The 23,094-nt window shown below is 35.7% G+C and overlaps 1 protein-coding gene across 1 annotated transcript in view; it reads right to left on the bottom strand.

The window, feature by feature from the left end:
* The window catches only part of CACNA2D1 (calcium voltage-gated channel auxiliary subunit alpha2delta 1), a 319,906-nt gene that overhangs the window by 166,023 nt on the left and 130,789 nt on the right, over window positions 1-23,094 (bottom strand). Inside the window, exon 4 of the mRNA XM_015572696.1 lies at window positions 18,839-18,898. Coding sequence (XP_015428182.1) covers window positions 18,839-18,898 — 60 coding nt within the window. The remainder of the gene's footprint in view (window positions 1-18,838; window positions 18,899-23,094) is intronic.

Here is a 23,094-nt window from a genome sequence, read left to right as displayed (position 1 = left end):
GAGACTGGACAAAAATCGTGCACCTAGCAGAGGCGGGGGGGGGGGGGGAGGGAAGGGGGGGGGGGGGGGGTAGAGGGTAACGTGGGGACAGGGACACACATGTAATGTCTTAATCAATAAAAAATATATTAAAAAAAAAAGTAAAAAAGATATTTATTTTGGTTAAGTATAAATAATAAAATTTAAGTAGTTTTAAATAAGAAATTGAGATAACATATTAACTGACCAACTAAAGGACTTGCTTAAATGAAGTTATTCTAATCACAAGGGGTTACTTCAATGGAGAGCAAAAATATTGCAGAGAAGCCAAGACAATTAGAGAGTTGTCTACATTTTAAACTGTGCTTCCAGATGTGTTACTGAACAAAGGAACACATCAGTGTATTCATCTTTTGATCACACTGACTTCTTTCCTAGTGCATGAGAAACTAACTCAGTATGAAAAATATTTTACATTTAAGGACTCAAGAAATTTCAAAGTCAACAGCCAGGTGAGAAGTCTGAAGAGAATATATTAGCAGCTAATTAACCTCTGCAAACACAATTTCCTCTCCACAAAATGAGAAGGCTGTGTTCTTTCCTCCACTCTGCTGTGGATTTTGGTTACTTTCATGGATTACTTTTTAGTAAAAATATAGCAGCTCTACAAACACCCCAGAGAAATAAGTGAAATGAAAGCAGATCAAAAAAAGCTACCACCCAAATTTTACTCAAAAAGCAAAAATTTTCATATTATATTCAGAGTACAAGATAAACCTAAATGTGTTTAATCAAAGCTGATAAATATCACTATACGTAGTGTCCTTTCACAGTTATGGAATTGGCCTAGTTTTGTTTAAAAATTGCTTAGAGATTGCTCAAAGCAGAAATCAGGTCTTAAAAAATTTAGAAAGTTTAAGAAAGCTTCAGCTAAGAAATTTCATGTAAGAGCTTGAGAAAATATTGGTATTTATACTATAGCGTTGCCAAATATATAGAGAGCACCCAATTATATTTTAATTTCAGATAATTTTTTTTTTTAGTAAAAGGATGTTCCAAACTTATAGAAATGATGTTTGTTTATCTGAAATTCAAATGTACTGGGCATCCTGCACTTTCATGTGCTAAATGCAGCAACCCAAATTTGTAAGATATTATTACATAATTTAAAAATATTTTATAGGATTTCTGACAAGTTTAAAATTATAGTTGCGGGAATTTTTTTCTGGAGATGGAGGGTGCATTAATTACTAGCTTTGAAATTAAATCTGGAATAATGATCTCAAATGACATCAAATCACAAACTGCTCTAGTCTTTAAAAACCACCTGAAAGGTCAAAAAGCATTTATTCCTCAAAGTTTAAATAAATCTTTAGTCAAATGCATTGTATGTGGAACTGGCATTTCCAATTTCACACAGATAATTACCTGGTCTTGTACTTTTAATTCTCATTTTGTAATCCACTAAGGAATCATCAAAACAGGTGCACTGATAATTCAGCAGCAGTTTATTATTTTGGGATGCTTTGCTAAAACTAATAATAGAGAAACATGGCTGTCTTCTCACAGATCACCTACGTCGATTTTCATGACCTGAACATGCAGGTAGTTACCCACTTACATTCAAACTGTCGATCGATCCTGTGATTCCTCTAAACTTACACTTTAGGTCAAATAGAACACCATTCCCAGATAGAGGCCATTCTTGATGTCAAAGGTACTGGAAAAGACTGACACTGGTAGAACCAGCAAACCAAGCACTGTAAGAGATAAGTAAACCAAATTCTGCCTGTTGCCACCAGTTACTTTGTTGTTGATGATTCCATGATGAGAAAGTCTAGTTTCGCCAGGAATTCAGGAAAAGGACTTAGATCTATCCTCCATAAAGATTCTGGGTCCTTATAATTTCTAAACTAAAGTCAAACTAATCATGTATAAACAAAATAAAGTAGGCTGGACAACCATGTGATTAATTTCACAGAATTCATACAATAAATATAGATTTGCTTCGTAGATTTTGTTTCTTATAAGTTAGTTTAGTCACTAAAGACTTAAATTCAAATTTTCATACATTTAAGATAATTGCTCAATTGCAAGTTGCTTATTTTAACTTTTTTTTTCAATCCTCGTTTAAATAACCCTCGGAGCTCTAGTATCTAAAACTGACAAATTATGTAAAAGGATGTTAATGGATTGCTGGATCTCTATTTGTATAATATATATTTATTTGTGACAAACATCAGTTTTACAAATTCCAATGATTTAAAACTTTTAACAACAGTTCACTGATGTTTGCATGGCCATCCACTGACTTTTAATTGACGAGTCATTGATTTGTTACTGGATTGTGTGTAGGGATATCAAAATGTTGTATTTGAAAAGTTCTGATGGAGATTTTAAAGCTCCAAATAAGCATCATTGTTTTAAGAAAATGATTCCATTCTTAGAGGAAACTACAAAACATGTATGAAAGAGCTCAGTTAAAATAAATATTTCAAGCACAATAATTGTTTAAAAAACCTTATCAGGAGCAAAAGGATATATGTTAAGAACCTGCAATTATGTGATAAGGCATTGAAAATTCAGCCACGAGCTTCCTGACAGACTGAGAGAAGGAAACCATGGTCATAGCATTATTCTCCTTGTCTGATGAAAAGAATAAATGAGACTTTTGCTTTGAGACAGAAACTTCTTCCTATAACCAAAGTTTGAAGGACATGTTCTTCAAAATATTTTTTTAGCAAACACAAAAGGATTCTTCAAACAGCCTCTCTCTCTCTCTCTCTCTCTCTCTCTCTCTCTCTCTCTATATATATATATATATATATATATATATGTACCTCCATAATTGATGAGCATATTTGTACACACAGAAAATAGACAACAGTCTAATACCATTCTTTAAGATTTCTTTATATTTTTAACCCAAACTTTAAGTGAAATTCTTAAGAACTGTGTTTTGTAGTGTAAAGAGAACAGAGAACCTAAGATTACCAGCACCCATTTTTCTTCCTAGTAAAGAAAAGCATGATACAACATATACATAAAACATCTATATGCTCACATAAATACTGAAAAGAATTGCACTGAATTTGATCTCTGTAGAGCCATCTTTTGTAAAACAAAGTATGAATAATAATAATGAAAATAATATCCATTTATTGATAATTTAATGTGGAAGCATACTACCTCATGAATTGCTCACCTCAAATATTAAGGAGATGTGTATTATTACAGTTTATAGGTAAGGAAACAAAGGTTCAGGAAGGTAAGCCAATTTCTCAGAGTTACATAGGGAATAGCAAAATAGAATTTGAATCTAAGTCTAAATAACAGTGCAGCTTACATAATTTCCTCCAGAGGAAATACATACCCTATATTTATTTAGTAACATTAAGTTAGTATACTACATATTTTTAAATTGTGAATATTCAATAAATATGATGATAAACATGAGAAGCATCCATAGTATAGAAACACTAAATCCCAAAACTCTCAACTTCTGAATCACAATGTTCCTTCCTGGTGAGGTTCTGAAATGCTATTTTTTGCAGTTAGCAAAAGGAAATCAAAGCAAGAAGTTTCTCCAGATTGGTCTCTGTGCTTTTTCATGTCTCCCTAATTATTGCCAACAAGCCCAAGTATAATGCAGATTATATAAATAAAAAAAATGACAATCACAGGGTGACAATGTACAGAATATAAGGTTCCATCAGCATGAAGAAAGGGTGTTAACAAGTCACTGTCTTCATTACTGTGTATTTCACTAGAGGGCAGTCAAGATAGAAAGCTAAAAGTCAAGAAGCACACTCAAGTACATTAGCAAAATACTATTTGGATAAATATATTCAGCATGGTATGTTTGCTTAGATACTGTCAATGTTCACTAGGTATTTTATTTGACCCTCAAACAATTTTTGGGAACATGAAATTTACTAAAAAAAAAGGTTTAAAACTACAAATTAATGTTTATATAATTAAAGACACATTGGTAATATATAAGATTTAGGATATTAAATGCACACCAAGATGTAATTACAAATTAGTTAAAGGCATGATTTAAAAAACTAAATTTACATAAAATATGTTGGCACACTAGGCAATCAACTGTCACCAGTTTTGCTTTAATTCAATAAACATTGCTTTTAAATTTAGGGACAATCAGTGCAAATAATACCTATTTAATTACTTGTTTTGTTGACTTCTCTTTACTTTTGGATCAGGTATCCTGGCAGGAAGCCCTTTGTCACCAAATTGCATGACATAAAGAGCTGCAGCCAGCTGGACAGCAGTTCCAGTTAAACTCCTGACACATGTCAGTCTTTTCCAGGGGAGAAGCTGGGAAGTCTATCTGCAAGCAACTCAGAAGTCAGTTCTCTTGATTTTTCTGTGTAATCAACTTTCACTCTATAATCCCTAGTAATTTATCAGTACCCTACTTTTTTGTTGTTGTTAATTCTCATTGGAGGATATTTTTCCCATTGATTTCTAGACAGAGTGGAAGGTAGGGGAAGAGACTGAGAGAAAGAAACATCAATATGAGAGAGACACATGGATTGGTGTCCTCCCTCCAGCAAGCACCCAGACCAGAGCCAGGCATGGAGCCTGCAACCACTGTATGTGCCCTTGACCTGAATCAAATCTGGGACCCTTCAGTCTGCAGACACACACTCCAATCACTGAGCCAAACTGGCTAGGGCCCCGATTTTTTTAATAAAGGAAAATTACATATCTCCTTCATTTATATGCTCTGCCTCTCTTAAAAAAAGTGTCTAAATAATTGGGGAAAGGACTATTTTTTTAGAAAAATCATAAATAAACTAATATTTCTCCCCCCAAAAGAGAGATTCATCTGTACAATCTCAAGTAACATTAATAACTAAGCTATCAATCAGCATTAATCATTTGCAGTGTTTTTCTTCTTTCTTTCTTTTATAAGATGCAGAAGGGAAATGAAATGGAAAGCTGAGCAACTTCCCTTTTTCATGAAAATGTGCTTAGACTTTATCACAAGGATCTCTATTTATAAACTATTATCTACAGGTGAAAGTTGCTTACATTTTCCTGTTTTCACATTACCAATTTGCCTGGCATTAACATGATTAAGTATACTTTCTATCAAACAACAAAATAGATATCTAATGCCCTTTGAAATCAAAGTATTTTGATTAATTTAATTTGCTCAACAGTAACCTTGAGTTTTACATCTGAAGAATTTCAAAACTGTTGGGAGATATGGCTCCTTGGCACTTTCAGGCAGAGCTATGAATTATAGTGCAATTGCCATCTCCATTCTAAATTCACAAAGCTTTCAACATGGCCAAGCAGTGCTTTTATAGAGAGACCTTGGCTTTTCTTGTCATTGCTGCTTTTTTGTTGTGAGTCACATAGTATGACTCAAGACAATTAATAATCATCAACAAAATACCCTTGACATTTGAGAGTACTAAGAAAGGAAACAATACAAGTAGGCCATAAAAAGTGCCATGCCAGAGAATCCAATGTTCTCCAGTTCCCAACACCCTTTTGGGCGCTTATTCTATAGGCATTCAAATAAGAAAATAGAGTTTGATGAAAATGGCATATAATGTGATTATCCATTTGTGGCATAAAATGATTCATGTTTTCCACCATTCTCCCTTGCAAACTAGTAACTAATTATGAACCAGAATTTAGAATTAAAAGCCTGTGAGATAGAAGAAATGTTTGAATTAAAAATCTAGGTTACTAAATTAATGAGTTAACTTTATGAATCAGAATTTCAGAGAAGATCCTGTAAAAACTAGAGAAACTTCTGTAAAGCCTCAGGATTAACATCCATCATAATAACATAACAGAAACATTGATATTCTCTGGCAGGTTGGTTTGTTTCCCTTCCAGCCAAAGAAATAGGCTGAAGTCATCTTGGATATATGATTTAGTCATTTTCACTCATCACAAGGATGATGAAAAAGAAGTTAGCATGGAACCATCAAATATATATTATAGATGTATTGCAAGTTGGATTTTGTAATCTATTCAGAGTGTAACTAATGCTCTTTATTTCAAAACAAAAATGCTCAGGACATAAAAACTCTTGAGGATTTCAAATAAAAGCATGGAAATGTAAAACGTATTAGATTTTACCAGTCGTGAGCAGTAAGGTAATGAGATTCCAACACTCATACAAACACTATGAGTGCAGAAATGTTTTCAGGACATTTTACAAGCTTAAAATCGCCATGCTAAATATTTATTGATTTTGCTCAGAGCAAGAACAGAACTGATCAAAATGGATGTTTTGATTCCACATTATCATTTTTATTTAACATTTCACAGTCACTTGCCTTGTGTATCTTAAAAAAATGTTTCAGGAGGGAAACAACACATTGGCCTCCTCTATTAAAATTATCATTTTTGGAGAATTCCAAAATGCTAGGCATATTTACATAAACGACCTCATTTAATTTCCAACAGCTCTTTGGGAATATGAGTATATGTATCAGCAGGATCCTCTGGGCTTAACCTGACCTATGGCAATATAGGTTGGGAGTTGGAAAATTATCAGGAATCTGATTAATGCATTCATTTGCTGAAGGCCAATGGATTATTCCCTAAAAAAGGAGAAATACATGGACAAGAGTTCATGGGGACATTGAGGAGATGAGAATAAGGTAAGTCTCCTAAAACTCTCTCAGACAAAGGTGTTTCTGCCCTCACTGACAGAAGTCCTTTATAAAGAATGAATGAGCTGATTTCTTCAAAAACTTTGTGACACATGGAATATGAGAACTAGCTTCAAAGCCCTAGTGATTAAAAACCTATAGGGTTGATATTTTTTGTTACTGGATTTTTTAAATATATTTTAGAGATTTGCTCCTTATTGGTGATACGGCATTCAAATATTTTCTCCAGTTCTGTAGGTTGTCTTTCACTCTGTTCATTGCTTGCTTTACTGTGCAGAAGCATTTTAGTTTTGCATAGTCTCACTTGTTTATTTTTGTTTTTGTTGCCTGTGCTTTTGGTAACATAAAACCATTGCCAAGAACAATGTCATAAAGCTCTTCCTATGTTTTAGTCCAGGGGTTTTACAGCTTCATATCTTATGTTTAAGTCTTTCAACTAGACAAGTGTTGGCAAGAATATGATAAATTTGGAACACTTACACATTGCTGGTGGGAAGATATAATGGTGCAGCTGATACTGTTGTAATTAACCTCGTTATTAATAATAATAGGAAAGGGGCAAAGGCGAAGGCCAAATATGATAGGCATGTCATTTGGGCAGCTTTGCCAGAAAGCTAAAGCTTTACACTCTCCAGGGAGGCAGGGATCTATTCCTCACAGATTGCTGGGGGAAGTGATTGGACAGGGTGTAAGACATATGCATGCTCAGTAAAGGTGGGGTCATGTCAGAAAGGTGCTTCCTGTCAGTCACACCTGGGAACAGGTCATTGGCCAGAATAGGCATGGCCATTGCAAGGGTGTGAAATTTGGGTTATTCAGTCCCCAAACAAAGGAGCTCACTCTCTCGATTCCTCTTGGCATGTTCCACTTGACTCTTGGCTCCCCTGCATTCATCCACATGGTGGACTCCACACACAATGAACTAACGGACGACAACTAGCCTAATACTGAGCTGGACCCAGCTGCAACATGGGATAGAAATTCTGGACACTGGCTTTTATTTTAGCTCTACTGAAATCCCCAGCTGCACTCTTCCAGGACTGGACTCAGAGATATAGGACTTTGGAAGCCCAGGAATATAATTCTGCTATTTGGGAAGGGTGGCAAATACAGCACAACAGTCATGGGAGCTGGCAGATGCTCAATGGACTATGTGAATATCCATCCAGGGACTTGTGTCAACCTGCTTGTGAACACCTGAGTCAAATCTTGGGGTTTCTAGAAAATATGCTTCATGGTAGAGAAACAGGGCTCACAGGAACATAGAAAAATAATTACTGAGCACCTTACAGAGATAATTATGCTGGTGGAGACTACAGAGCTGTTCAAGAGAAAACCACAGGCCCCAGATGGTGGCACTCGTGCTAAAAGTCCATAATACCAAACCTAGATTTAATACCTGACCTAATTGCAGTGCCAGTTTCGCCCAGAAATGTAATCTCAATCAAGTCTGAATTTGCTGGTCAAGTACCAGTAAAGTAATCTGTCTCCTAGGCCCTCTCCATACCCACAAGAGAAAGAAGACCAATCTGTACAATCAAGACCTTTGCCATTCTCTTACTCCACCCTCTCAAGAGGATGCCCCAGTCAAAATATGGTCTAAAAATATGCCTTTCTTTTTCTCTTTTCTTTTCTCTTTTTTTTTCTTTTCTACTTTTTTGTTAATACCTCCCTTGCCCCAAGCTTCTTAATATAAAAAGCTTTCATTTTGTACAACTCCAGGAGGGTCCTTGTACAGCAGGGTCCTTGTAGTTGCTAGATGAGATGCTTCCTAATTCATGAATCCCTTTCTTATAGTCAATTCAATCTTCAAATTTACTTGATTGATTTTTTTAACATAGACAACAGTTTTGAGATAAAGAAATTGATATTCAACAAATATTATTTTTCTAAAATCTCATTGCAAATTAGTAGCAAAGCCAAAATTTGAAAGATTTGCATAACTCCAAGCCCAGTATTCTGTAACCATGGTGGGGACCTACATATTAAGAAAAGAAAGTTCAGTTCAAGCAAATATTATTATTTCTCCAGTAAAACTGACACTGATGCTTATATTAAAAACAGAACTCAAGACTCAAGTAATTATTTTTCATAAAAAATTACATATATGTTACTGTCTGTTATGCACTATAATAGATGACTGTTTTCTTAGTAATGCACTAGCTATAGCTGTTATCTCCAAGAAGTTTACGTTCTAGTGCTGGAAAAAAGTGGATAAAGAAAAATTATACAGTGAGTACATACTTATATAAGAATATATACTGGGAATTAGAGGGCCATGTAAAACAGACAACAAATCCTGGATGAGTAAATGAAAGACAAGAAGAAATAAGAGAGAAAGAGGAGATAATTCTAGGCAAAAATTATCAAAAGGTCTGCAGATGAAGGAAAAAAAAAATATCCTCCTAGGAAAACACCAAGTAGTTTACTCTGTTTTGGCTTAGCATTTCTGAAGTGTGTTAATAGCTGCTGGGAAGAAGTTGAAATAGAAAATAGGAAAGGTAAAGTCAACATAAGAAAGTCCAAACCTGTAGAGAATTTTTATAAGTTTATTTGAACCAAACTGACAACATATGCCAGAGCAAGATCTCAAATGCTCCGGAGAATAATAGTTTTTCAGCTTCTTTTGTGCATTTAAATTGAGGGAACATAAGGAAGATTAAATGGAGGTGGAAGAAAGCAAAGCAGACATTAGATTATAGGATACTTGACAAGATTAGGTCTCTCTTGGGGGTGGTTATGCTTACTCCAAAGGTGTGTTAACCTAGATTCCAAAAGCAGTGGATAGGATTTGTTTAAGGCAAAGATAAACCTTTTAGTAAAAAGTGATATGCCTAGATATGACTACCAACCATTTACCTGCCCAGTTAAGAATTTATGATCAGATCACCCTGTGAGGATTTCCATAGAGCTCCTTTTTTCGTCCACAGTAAGATGAGGCCAGTTCATGAAGGGGCTGGTATACCATTTATGCTAAATGAAGAGTCACTGGATTTTTTTTTCCCATGAGTGCATTTTAAATCACTTTTTTATTTTTCAGTTACAGTTAACATAATATTATATCAATTTCAGGTTTACATTCCAGTGATTAGACATTATATAACTTACTAAGTGATCATCCCAATAAATCTTGTACTCATCTGATACCATACATACCCTTTAACAATTCATATAACACTGGTTTGGTGGTGATGAACTCCATTACGTTTTTCTTGTCTGGGAAGCTCTTTATTTGACCTTCAATTCTAAATGATAGCTTTTTTGAGTAGAGAAATCTTGGTTTTAGGTCCTTTTCATCACTCTGAATATTTCTTACCACTCCCTTCTGGCCTGCAAAGTTTCTGTTGGGAAATCAGCTGACAGTCTATGGGAGCTCCTCTGTAGATAATTAGCTGCTTTTCTCATGCTGCCTTTTTAAATATATATATTTAAAAATCTCTCTGATTTCAGAGAGAAAGGAAGAGGGAGAGAGAATAGAAAAATGAATGATGAGAGAGAATCATTGATCGGCTGTCTCCTGCACACCCCGACTGGGAATCAAGCCCGCAACACAGGCATATGCCCTGACCAGGATTTGAACTGTGACCCTCTGGTTCATACGTTTATGCTCAGACACTGAGCAATAATGGCCAGGCTACTCTTGCTGCTTTTAAGATTCTCTCCTTGTCTATAATATTTTGTATTTTAACCATGATGTGTCTTGGTGTAAGCCTCTTTGGCTTCATGTTTGGGACTCTATGCTTCCTGGACTTGTATGTCTATTTCCTTCACCAAGTTATGGAAGTTTGTCATTATTTTTTCAAATAGCTTTTCAATTTCTTGTTCTTTCTCTCTTCTCCTTCTGGTATCCCCATGATGCAAATGTGGGTACATTTGCAGTTGTCCCAGAGGCTCCTTACACTATTTTCATTTGGGGGGGAATGATTCTTTGTTTTCTATTTGCTTTTCTGACTGGGTATTTTTTGCTATTCTGATTGGATAAATTGATTCACAACATCATCTACTCTACTGTTGAGTCCCTGTAAATTATTCATCATTTCGGTTAATGTATCCTTCATTTCTGACAGGTTATGTTTTATAGTTTCCATATCTTCTCTTATGCTGTTGAAGTTTTCACTGAATTCCTTGAACATCCATATAACCACTATTGCCTCTATTTTATTTAGCCCCCTTTTCTGGATATTTCTCCTGTTTCCTCATTTTGGACCTGTTTCTTTGTCTTCACGTTTTGACAGCTTCCCTATGTTTGTTTCTATGTATTAGGTAGTGATACTACATCTACCAGACTTGGTAAAGTGGCCCTGTGTAATAAGTGTCCTATAGGGCCCAGTGGCACAGCCTCCTCAACCTGTGTGGCTATGTGCACTGTCCTAGTGTAGCTGAGCCTTCATAGTCACTGGAATGTCTCTGGGAAGGATAGATCCCCAGACTGATCAACTGTTAGTACAGCACAGCTACTTTGCAGGTGTCGACCCAGGACATGATTCAGGGTGGCTTTAGTGCTCACTGAGTCTGCCCCTTGAGTGTGTAGCTCCTTGAGGTGGTAGGGTTGTAATAGAGAGTGGTTTGAAGTTGTCTACTGGGTCCAGTGGCTCTGCGGCCTCCTGGGAGATGTAAGACCAGCCAGCACCTGTGTACTTCCCGGGGCTACCTGGCATGACCACAGAGCAATCTGCAGATGGCTGTTACTTGACATGGAGGTGCCCAATAGAGGCCAAACTGCAAACCAAGGTGTGCTGCTACTAGTGCAGGGCCCTTAGAAAGAGGTAGGGGATATTCAGAAGCCAGATGAGCCATTTGTATGGAAACCACTGGAAATGGCTTGGGGCAAGATCTCAGGGAATCTCTAGGGAAGGATAAACAGGATGAACCAGGTTGATGGGCACTCAGATATGGCATCATCCTGCCAGCTCTGTGGAGAGAGGGGGCAGGTCTCAAAAAAAGAACAATAAACTCTGCCAACACTTTCGTCTGTCAGAAAGAAGTTCTCACCCATCAATTCTCATTCTGATGCCAGACAATGCTGTTCCTCCCCTATTTCCCTGGTTCCTTTCAAGCTTCTGCCCCAGTGCTGGAGCTTGGAAGGAGTGAGTCTCAGTAAGTTCTTGCATGGGCTCTTTAAGATTAACTGCCTGGGACTCCAGCAGCCCTATCTCTCACTCAGTCATAATCCAAGCTGGTTTTTACAACCAGAGTTATGGAGACTTCTCTTCCTGTCTCTGGAACCTTTGGCTGTGAGGCCTGGTGTGGTGCTGGAACACCTTGCTCCTCAGGGGAGACATATGCAGCTGAGATATTCCTCTGGATTTTTATCCACCACATGTGCTGTGGCACCAGCTCATTCTGTGTCTCCAGCTCCTCCTACCAGTCTCCATGTAACTTCTTCTTTAAATCCCTAGTTGTATGATTCAACTAGATTTGAGGCAGTTGTGAATGATGGCTAGTCTGTAATTTAGTTGTAATTTTGATGTGGTTGTGGGAGGATTTGAGAACTTTTAATAAGATGCAAGTCAAGTTATAAAAAGTTAATAAAATCCCTAAATTCAAAAACTCTCTTCAACACTTTAATTTGGCACCAGCTGATGGCAATAATCTACTCTAACTTAAACATTGATGAGGATGATCCTGGGTGCACTGCATGGCTAAAATTTTTAGAGTACTGGCGTCATTTCCAGGAATTTCTCAATAATTTAGCAATTTTTTCTTTAGCTCAATTCCAGGCTAATGAGGCAACAGACTGGTCTTGAAAAATATAGACTCAATATCCATCTCTCCACTTTCTAAGTCACAGATACCTGTCCTTTGCAATTTATCCCTCCCTTCCTGAGGGGAAGGGGGGGGCAAAAAAAGAATGAAATATACCCAGCCTCATGTTGATCTAAGTTTGCATTATCCCAGGGTAATAACCATGATGTATATCTTTAGGGGTTATATTGTACTATAATGTGACCTTGGCTTTATCTATATATATAAAAGGCTAACATGCAAAGTGTCTCCTCTGGAGTTCAACCAGGAGACCTGGAGTTCTCTCACTTGCTATGACATGCACTGACCACCAGGGGGCAACGTGGAACATTGAGGGCGAACAGTGGTGCTGAGAAAGTGAGGAAAGGAGGAGGTGGAGGGAACTGCATGGTGGTGGCATGTGAGTGGGCAGCAAGGGAAGGAGGAAGTGGGGAGTCAGGGAAGCGAGGAATCTGATCAGTCAGGCCTAGGGACCCTACCCGTGCATGAATTTTGTGCACTGGGCCTCTAGGAAAATATAATAGAGGTCTGGATGATCATTAGAAAATATTAAAAACTGTTAAAAATTAAAACAATATTATTGGCTAGGTTATTAATGAATAAATATTTTATGTCTTCTATTTTTGAACATAAGAAAACAAGATAGGGGTTATTCCCCATGTTTATTTTTCTCTACCCTGCTGTTTTATAAGCTCTTACCATGAGTATTTATAAATATGAATAAACAGAAGGACAAAAACACCATAAATTTGCTTGAGTCTTTTCTATTAAATTGGTTTCCCACAATTTGGGAATAAGTCAATTTTGCACTGTGGCTCCTTTCCATCTATCTTAATAATGAGGAAAAACTGACAAAGAATCAAAAGAAAGCAGCAGTAAAAAATTGATTGTTTTCCTACATACAAGTGTTGTAGAAAACAACAACAACAACAAAAAATTAAATATGCAATTGCCGTTTGGTTGATTCGAAACGGCAATTCAGCCAAAGGTAGAAATTAAGAGAGACTAATAGGTCACTTTGACCATCTATTTAATTCATTCATTTATACTTTATGACAGAACACTGCTTTCCCACTTTTATTTTACTCCACCACTATTTAATCACTAAAAATTCAGCTCTTTCATATCCAGGACCTCCACCTAATTATAATTTAGAATAGCGTTTATCCGTATACATTATAACCAAAAAAATGAAGTATGTTTTTATGGCTCACATGTTTATAACTGTTTGTGCTGCAATCAATAGAAATAATCCAATTCCATGAAATGAATAGGATAGATGAAATAGTGAAATACATAATACCAGTACCTATTAATTTAATTCATATAAACACAAAATTTTTAATATTACTATTTTTAAAGCCCTACCTCATAATGTGATTTGGGCAAAGTGATTACACAGACACACACACACACACACACACACACACACACACTCACACACACATATGGGTAGGCAAGAGTAGGTTTAGAGTTGTTTGCATGGAAAGACATATGCAGGTTATGATTATTACAATAGCTTTATTAACCCTGTTCAACATACTCACAACTGTAAACCTACTTTTGTCCACCCCTGTATATATAATTAAAGCTAAATTTGAACTAACTTATCCTGATTGACACTCAATAACATTCAATTTCACTAGAAAATTTTTCACCTTCTAATTTAGTTTCTCTGTGAAGCTGAAGCTAAAAACAGCTCCTCAAAAGTTTAATTACTGGCCAATTTCCAGACGTCTGTACTAAGCCTACACAGTAACAAGCTGATGCTAATAACCCATACATAAAGATCCTTCTTATTAAAATACAAATTAGGCCCCCCTCATGTTTATACATGTGTAAGTACAATTAATATTGCAGGCTTAGTTGGAAATAAGACTGTTATAGTTAACCAACCATTGCAATACAATCAAATGAGATTTCAAATGCAATTGGAAAGATCAGTTCTATAGAAACAGCAGCAATTATTTCATGTGGAGCAATTAGTTTTCCAAATTCTTTTTTCCTTCTCCCACCTGCTCTTAAAAAAAAAATTCGTCCATCATAAATGACCCGAAATGTCACCTTTAACACCCGTATGTTGTAAGGAGTCCTGAAAAGCAGCTGGTAGACATGGCTTATTTACAAATATGGTTTGAACTTGTAAATGCATGACCGCACAACTCTTAATCCATTTAGAGTGTATGCCCTTTGTTCCCTTAATTGTACATTCAATTGGGAATTGAGCTGAGGGAGAGTGTGAATTACATGATCTGTTTCTTGTTGCCAGCATTTTAGTACTTTACCTTTTGTTCTTGTTGTTGGTGAAACTTCTCTACAATACACAGTAGGGGAAGTTAATCAACATTTTGCCTAAGTAATATTAATAAAACTGGCCTACTTAGACTTGAGGGAAGAATCAGAATATTATATTTCTTTTTGAAATGTTAATGTACCTCTTAGGAAATTATTTCTGCCTTCTAAATCATCTTAGTGTTAAATTATTGAAGGATGGCATTAAAGAAATATTGCACTGATGCAAACAGTTAAATACCTCAAAAGATAAAAGTCTTATATAGTTTCAAAGAAGGACTTTTTAAAATAAGGTGGCATTTAACTTCAAATTGAACATTTTTAAGTGTTTAGTTAAGACATTGCTAAAATCTGCAATTGTTTTGTGAGCTCTCACAAAATAAGGGGAGATTTCATGGTGCTGATTTCTAAGTTCCAACCAGAGCCAGGCACAAATCTTAATTAGATTTGTATAAATGTCCTGGAAGGAGTGGCTTAACCTTTCTATATATGAACTGAAGCATCATCTACTTTATCAACAATAAAAAATAGGAAAAGGAAAAGTATCTTATTTTTGCACTATTTACTTATTTGAGTCTGAAGGTTAGATAATCTTCATTCACGTCCTATTCTTAAAATACAAAACCACCATTATCTGACTGTTCTATCAGCCATGGTATTTGAAAGGGAAGGACTCTTGTAAAGACGTTATGTATGACTGACATAGTAAGATATGGAAAATATGAATTCTCAGTGTGCAAACTGTGACAGACACATGTCCCCTGAATATCATTCACAGTCTTTCAAGAGGAACTCAAAAAATGAGTTGACAGGTCTCTAAAGTGGCCGAATCTGTTTTTTCTTTAACAGTCTATTTTAATGTCAATCAATATGTTCATATGTCCTAAATAAAGTATGAGGTAATCTAGGGGGAAATTAAGAACAGAATTTGTTCAGGAATTCTCCACACTGTGACTACTATTTGCTAAGAACTCTTAACATTTACTGGGTAAAGTATTTATTTTCTATTTTGCCCTATAAGATTTAGGCATGGCTTTTGTGTCATTATGGGACTAATTTGTCCTCTTGGATAAATTTTCCTAGCAGTGATTCTCATTGGATATAGACAATGAGAAAATAGGTAATAGGAATTACATTTCAAAGTAATTTTTCCAACATTTTTACATCTGACAAGAAAGAATACAGATTCAAATTGCTGGTACATCATAATCTAATTGGCTTCTTTTTCCTTTCTTAGCAATAAATAAATGATAGAGTGCCTTACAAATAATTATGGTTTGAATTCAATATAATATAGTAATAGCTAACACACATTGAAAGTTTTTGTGACATCTACAATGGTCACCTATTACTTCCATCAGGAGAAATAAATCATTGCCAGAATGTTAATTTAGTGTTAATCAGCTTGATATCAAAAAGTTCACAATATATCTGGGGAGAAAAACATTATATCCACAGAACAATAACATAATAATTGAATAAAACAACACCAGTTATATAAAAGGGATTACCACATCCCTACTTGCCAAATTATTTTCAAACACATTGTTCCTTAGAGATCTAAAAATGACATACAACTAATCAATGACTATGTAAAATATTATCAAATTCCTTTAATTCAAAGAAAAGCTTTTTGAAAGCAATGGAATCTATATACAAAAGAAGCCAATCTGGATAAACTTGACTTTGGGGTGCTCAGAATTACTTGTGACTTAAACTAAAACAGAACCAATTTTACTACAGCAATTCTAGGCAGAATATATGGTCCAGCTTCACATCTATTATGTCTTACATAGGACTTTACTATGCCACCTAAATCGGGGGAGGATTTGAAGATTAGTTAATCAAAAGGATACTTATTTGGGTCAATTACTTTGGCTGCATTTTTGTCTAATCAAAAAACAAAAATATTTAAGTTTCCTTTTATCTAAAAGTAACAACTACAATGTAAAATCTATATTGGATGAGTTTACAAATTGCCCTCAGTACTCAAAGGTTATCTTTTTCAATTTAATCATCGATTGTTTTCTTTATATATTATGGATGATAAATTGATCCTTTTTAACCTCCCTATGTCAAACAATTGTGGACCAAGGCAGTATCTACACGATGCCAATAAATCAAGCAATATGATCAATTTATGGAAAGAATCAAACTGACAGTAGTGAGTCTCCACTTAGTAGACTAAGAGTTCAATAAATGAGTATATTTTCCTTTCATATACAGTATAATCATACAAACACAAAGGAAACATGCTAATTACAGAACCTCAATTTAGTGTTCTGTTGAAGCACAACTTTCTTAACCTTCAAATTTGAGATTTAGGTTTGAAAAACATTCAAAGACAATTGAACAATACAATCAAACTGTTACTCATACTTGGTTCCTGTTTTAACATGCTCAAAATGAACTGTCTATAATTTTTCTGTAATCAGACACTAAAACATGTTTAATATAAGTGAAAAGTTCAAATACGTAGCAGAAATATTTTAACTGACTATTAAAGATAGACTTTTTCACCGTCCCCCTTAGCTGTAAGAAGACAGATAAGATATATACATAGATGATAGATGATAGACAGATGATAGGTAGATAGATAGAAATCATTACAAGAATAATTTCTGCTATTTGTATAATTACCACAATAGTCTTGTTGAACAAAATAAGTTTATCAAAAAAAAATACATGGAAAAGTTAATATAAGTTGGCATTTCTAAAAGTGGGGCAGAGTAGATGAAAGATTACTTCCAGCTAACATGGAGCAAATTAAATTTCAAGAGGTTTAATACATTTATTCTCATTTTAATCACACTGCCCACTATAAAGGTGATTATCATATGCAAGTTGCTTCTCACAAACTCAGAATTTTAAAATGCCACTTGTTTTTCAACTAATATATCTACAAAGTTTATTCAGATATTGTAATGTAATGTTATTTTTTACTGTAATTAATTTTATAAATACCTTTGAGTGTGGAAGAACATTTCAATGAACTCTTCTTTTAAAAAAATATAGAACATAAGCAGGAACACTTGGAATAACTTAATTGGCCCTGATTATCGAAAAGCAATTTTTTTTAAAGCAACAAACTATAGCTACATTTGGTCCTATAAACCGTAAGATTTCATTACATATATTGATCCTTTTAGTAATATAAGTAATGTACTACTCTTGAATACCATGAAGTTCATGGGCTCTGACATCATGGGCAGTAATGTCCCCTTCAAGTGCTTTCTATCAAAAACTAACATTTCAACCTGGGCAGTGTGGCTCAGAGGTCAGCCTATGAACCAGAAGGTCATGGTTCCATGCCTGCAGGGCACATACCCAGGTCCCGGGCTTGATACCCAGCAGGACATGTGCAGGAGGCAGCCAATCAATAATTCTCTCTCATCATTGATGTTTCAATCTCTCTCTCCTTCCCCCTTCTTCTCTAAAATAAATAAAAATATATATATATAAGATATATAAATATATGTATATTTTTATTCATAAAATTTCTTCATTTCTGTATATTTAAAACGACTAACATTTTAGCTTTTAGAGAAAGCTTCAATCAATAGAGTATTTTAATCTTGGTAGGTTGTTGTTAGTACATTCCTGTATAGGATATCTATAATAATAAAAGCATAAAATGCTAATTAGACCAGAAGTCCTTCTGAATGACCTTCCTGACGAAGCCAGGGCTGTGAGGAAAACCCGGGTCCTGGTTGCCTGCTGGAGGCTGGAGGAAAGCCCGGGCCCCCGGTGCCAGAGGGAAGCCAGTGCCCGCAACTAGAGGAAGGAAGGTCTACCTTGCACGATTTTGTGCATCGGGCCTCTAGTAAATAAATAGTAAATGATGCCTTGTTTATTCAGATATTGTAATGTAATGTTATTTTTTACTGTAATTAATTTTATAAATACCTTTGAGTGTGGAAGAACATTTCAATGAACTCTTCTTTTAAAAAAATATAGAACATAAGCAGGAACATTTGGAATAACTTAATTGGCCCTGATTATCGAAAAGCAATTTTTTTAAAGCAACAAACTATAGCTACATTTGGTCCTATAAACCGTAAGATTTCATCACTAAATAATATTAATGGAATCATAACTATAAAGACACAGCGCATCATTTATTTAAACCAATTGGTAAAAAAAAAAAGGGTCCTTACTGCAAAATCCTCCCTCCACTGGTGGGCTGCTTGAACTTTCTCTGCTTCCAAAGCCAGGCGCTGAAAAGAAAACAATAAATCTTAGAATGAAAATGACCACATAAATATGTAATCATTATATAGTCTTTGGGTTTTGAAATCACTTATGAAGGCAAAAAAACATAAGTGACTCCTTATTTATAATTCATAAAGTCTAAATGATTAAGTAATATAACATACTGAAGCTGATAAACAGTACATCTATTTATCCTTTTAGTAATATAAGTAATGTACTACTCTTGAATACCATGAAGTTCATGGGCTCTGACATCATGGGCAGTAATGTCCCCTTCAAGTGCTTTCTATCAAAAACTAACATTTCAACCTGGGCAGTGTGGCTCAGAGGTCAGCCTATGAACCAGAAGGTCATGGTTCCATGCCTGCAGGGCACATAATGCTAATTAGACCAGAAGTCCTTCTGAATGACCTTCCTGACGAAGCCAGGGCTGTGAGGAAAACCCGGGTCCTGGTTGCCTGCTGGAGGCTGGAGGAAAGCCCGGGCCCCCGGTGCCAGAGGGAAGCCAGTGCCCGCAACTAGAGGAAGGAAGGTCTACTCTTGCACAAATTTCATGCATCGGGCCTCTAGTATTTCTATATAAGCAGAACGGAAATGACATTGAAAAATCATTAAATATACACTAAGCATTATACTAGGCACTTTGTTACTATCATATTTCATTGTTTTTATTTTACCAAAAGTCGCAACAATGTGACAATGTCCACCTTGCTGAAGAACATTCTTAATAGTTCAGAGATAACCTGTGAGTAGTAAGTAGCAAGCTGTCACAATCGTCACACCTGAATATGGCTTAATTTACCTTCACTCTTATATACTAAATGAGTTAGAGAATTGTAGACTGACTTATTTCCCTAGGCTGATGATAAGCTATCTACTGTCCATCTCCTAAAACTTTTTGTAGGTAGATTATTTTTTTCCTTCTCTGGTGTTTAGGTTTTTCTCTTTGTATTTCCTGGTGTTACTATTATGTTCTCCATGTAATAAGGTTTTACAGGAGACAGGAACATTTAGTGATTAAGAGTAAAGAGATTAAGCCAGACTACCAGGGTTTAAATACCAACCCTGCTGCATAATAGCTGTGCAAACTTAGAAAAAATTAAGTTTCTCCTCCCATTTTCTTATGTGAATAATGTGAGAATCTGCCTCATGGATTGTTCAAAGGATTAAATGAGTTATATATACAATGCTGGGCAGAGAGGAAATGGTATGTATAACAGCTATGTAACTCTGAAGAGTAATTATGAATCTATTTGCACTCTGTGTCCATGTGGGAAAATAGCTTAGTGTGTGCATCTGTGGCCTGCCCTGCTTGCCCCCCGCCACCCCCCCCAATACACACACACACACACACACACACACTCACACACACACACAAACACACACAGTTAAAAGACAATGGCAGAAAGAAACAGGACAAATATAACATCAAATGCAGGGTGTTCCAAAAACATGTAGACCGACTTTAACAGCTGATAACTCATTTAATTTTCACTCCTTTCCAGGTTTAACTGATTGAAAATAATGGGTGAAGCCACACTAAACTTTGAACACAGAAAATTTATCCACTAGACTTTTTTTATGGAGATACATAAAAGATAAATTAACGGTACAAAACAGGCAACAGTTGATGGATTGAGGGTGCACAGATACTGAATAAAATGATTCTTGATATTTGCGATTCCATTGCTTCCTGTTATCAGCAGTGCCAGTTAACAGCTGATAACTCATTTAATTTTCACTCCTTTCCAGGTTTAACTGATTGAAAATAATGGGTGAAGCCACACTAAACTTTGAACACAGAAAATTTATCCACTAGACTTTTTTTATGGAGATACATAAAAGATAAAGTTAACGGTACGAAACAGGCAACAGTTGATGGACTGAGGGTGCACAGATACTGAATAAAATGATTCTTGATATTTGCAATTCCATTGCTTCCTGTTATCAGCAGTGCCAAACCAGACAGTCCTCAGTTAGAAAACAGGTGCTGCCCTAACCGGTTTGGCTCAGTAGATGGAGCGTTGGCCTGGGGACTGAAGGGTCCCAGGTTCGATTCCAGTCAAGGGCATGTACCTTGGTTTTGGGGACATCCCCAGTGGGGGGTGTGTAGGAGGCAGCTGATTGATGTTTCTGTCTCATCAATGTTTCTAACTCTCTGTCCCTCTCCCTTCCTCTCTGTAAAAAAAATCAATAAAATATATTTTTAAAAAAACAGGTGTGGGGAAAAAAATTCTTCATTTCTGTAGATTCTCATAAATTATTAAAATGGCTGGCCAGTGTTGCTCAGTGGTTGAGAATTAACTTATGAACCAGGTGGACATGGTTCGATTCCCGGTCATATGCCCAGGTTTCGGGCTTGATCCCCAGTGTGGAGTGTGAAGGAGGCAGCCAATCAATGTTTCTCTTTCATCATTGATATTTCTGTCTCTTTCTCCCTCTCCCTTCTTTTCTGCAATCATTAAAAATATACATTTAAATTTTGAAAATGAACTGTATGTTAATAAACACTGACTTTATGATCATTCAAAGTGTGTATACATTTTGGGGGGACCCCACGTAATCAAGTTGAAGGTATTATACTCATTTACTAAGAGATAAATGATCAGGTTAGGTTTGTAAAAAGTACAAATCTCCTAGTGGTTCGCTGGTGCATGAGTTTAATCTTTCACAATGAACTATGCTTCAGAGAGTGCTCCTAGCAAATCCAGACTACACTGGAAAATGGAAACAACCTTTAGAGCAGTTTTTTTATATTGGTGTATTGACCTCTATTCCCTGCTATTTAATATAATCTGTTCATTTTTCTAACTATTATGTAAGTATTACCCATGGCTATAAACTATTAGCTAATGGGAGATCTCAATTTAAGAGTCCCTAAGCTGAATTAAGAGGAAAATTGTCCAGCAATTTTAAATGACAAAGGTTTCGGCTATCAGCCACCAGGCACAAATGGGATGTAATAAGGGCTAGTAAACATTAGAAATTGTACCAGAGTAAACAAAAAAGGTTCTTTACGCTTTATCCCTACAAAAAGAAATAACTAAACAGCAAAGTTAAAAGAATGCATACCCTTCAGTAACATTTCATCACACTACTTTTGGAAACTCAAATTCAGTGTGGAAATGTAGCAAAAAAAGTGAATAAGACAGCAGCAAATGAAATGGAAATGGAGGCAATTTCTTCATCAGAAAGCCTCAGTGTGGGAAGATAAAGAAAAGGCAGAATGAGAAGATGAACATCAAGTGATATTCTTGACAAATTCAAAGTGTAAGTCTTCCCTCATTTTTAACAGGTAATATAAGGTAATATTTTTAACAGCTGAATATTCATATGTATGGGGCACACAACAAACTTAAGTATTTTGTGGATTTAAAGAAAATACTGGATAAAATACAAATAAGTTAAATAATTTTTAGATTAAAAATATTAGAACTCTAGAATGCCTTTATGTCTTTGAGAAGAATATTAAGGTTTTTTTCCTTTTCACAGTGCACAGAAGAAGGATCATTCCCCTACCCCCCCACCCCACCCCCAAACAAAACACACTGGGGGATATTCAGCCACAGGGAAACACAGTTTTTAACGCCGGAGCTCAAATTCTACCACGCTGTTCTCTATTCTAGAGAGCACGAGAAAGGACAACTAAAGTGATCTGATCCAGAATCACATGGCTTCTGATATAAACACAATCCATGCTTAATTAGCCCCAATGACAGTAATCATTACAGTTTACTTCTAGAAAAGAAAAATTAAAGAGGAATGAACAATAGCAACAAACTATAAGACAATTATCCTCCAGGGAGGAAAGTCCAAATTAGCTTTATTTCTAATATATGCTTTTAAACACTAATTTTATAAAATAAGTGCCATTTGTCACAAAATTCATCAATAGTTTTAGAAACTTAAAGACATATATAGGGTATCCCCCCAAAAGGATACACATATTTTGAATAATTATAAAGGAAATGTTTATTAAAACACATTTCATTTTCAAAATTGAGCTATCAGCTGTTAAAGTGTGTATACATTCTTTTTTGGCGGGGGGGTGGGGGGGAGGGCACCCTGTAGTTATATATGAAAAAAACGTGACCCTGGCTGGTGTGGCCTAGCTGGTTGGAGCATTGTCTGTACACTAGAGTCTGTGGGTTCAATTCTTGGTCAGGGCGCATACTTAGGTTGTTGGTTTGATCCCAGGTCG

Source organism: Myotis davidii, unplaced genomic scaffold (genome assembly GCF_000327345.1).
Source record: "Myotis davidii unplaced genomic scaffold, ASM32734v1 scaffold49, whole genome shotgun sequence".
NCBI classification, from domain to species: domain Eukaryota; kingdom Metazoa; phylum Chordata; class Mammalia; order Chiroptera; family Vespertilionidae; genus Myotis; species Myotis davidii.
This window is presented reverse-complemented; position numbering and strand designations above follow the sequence as displayed.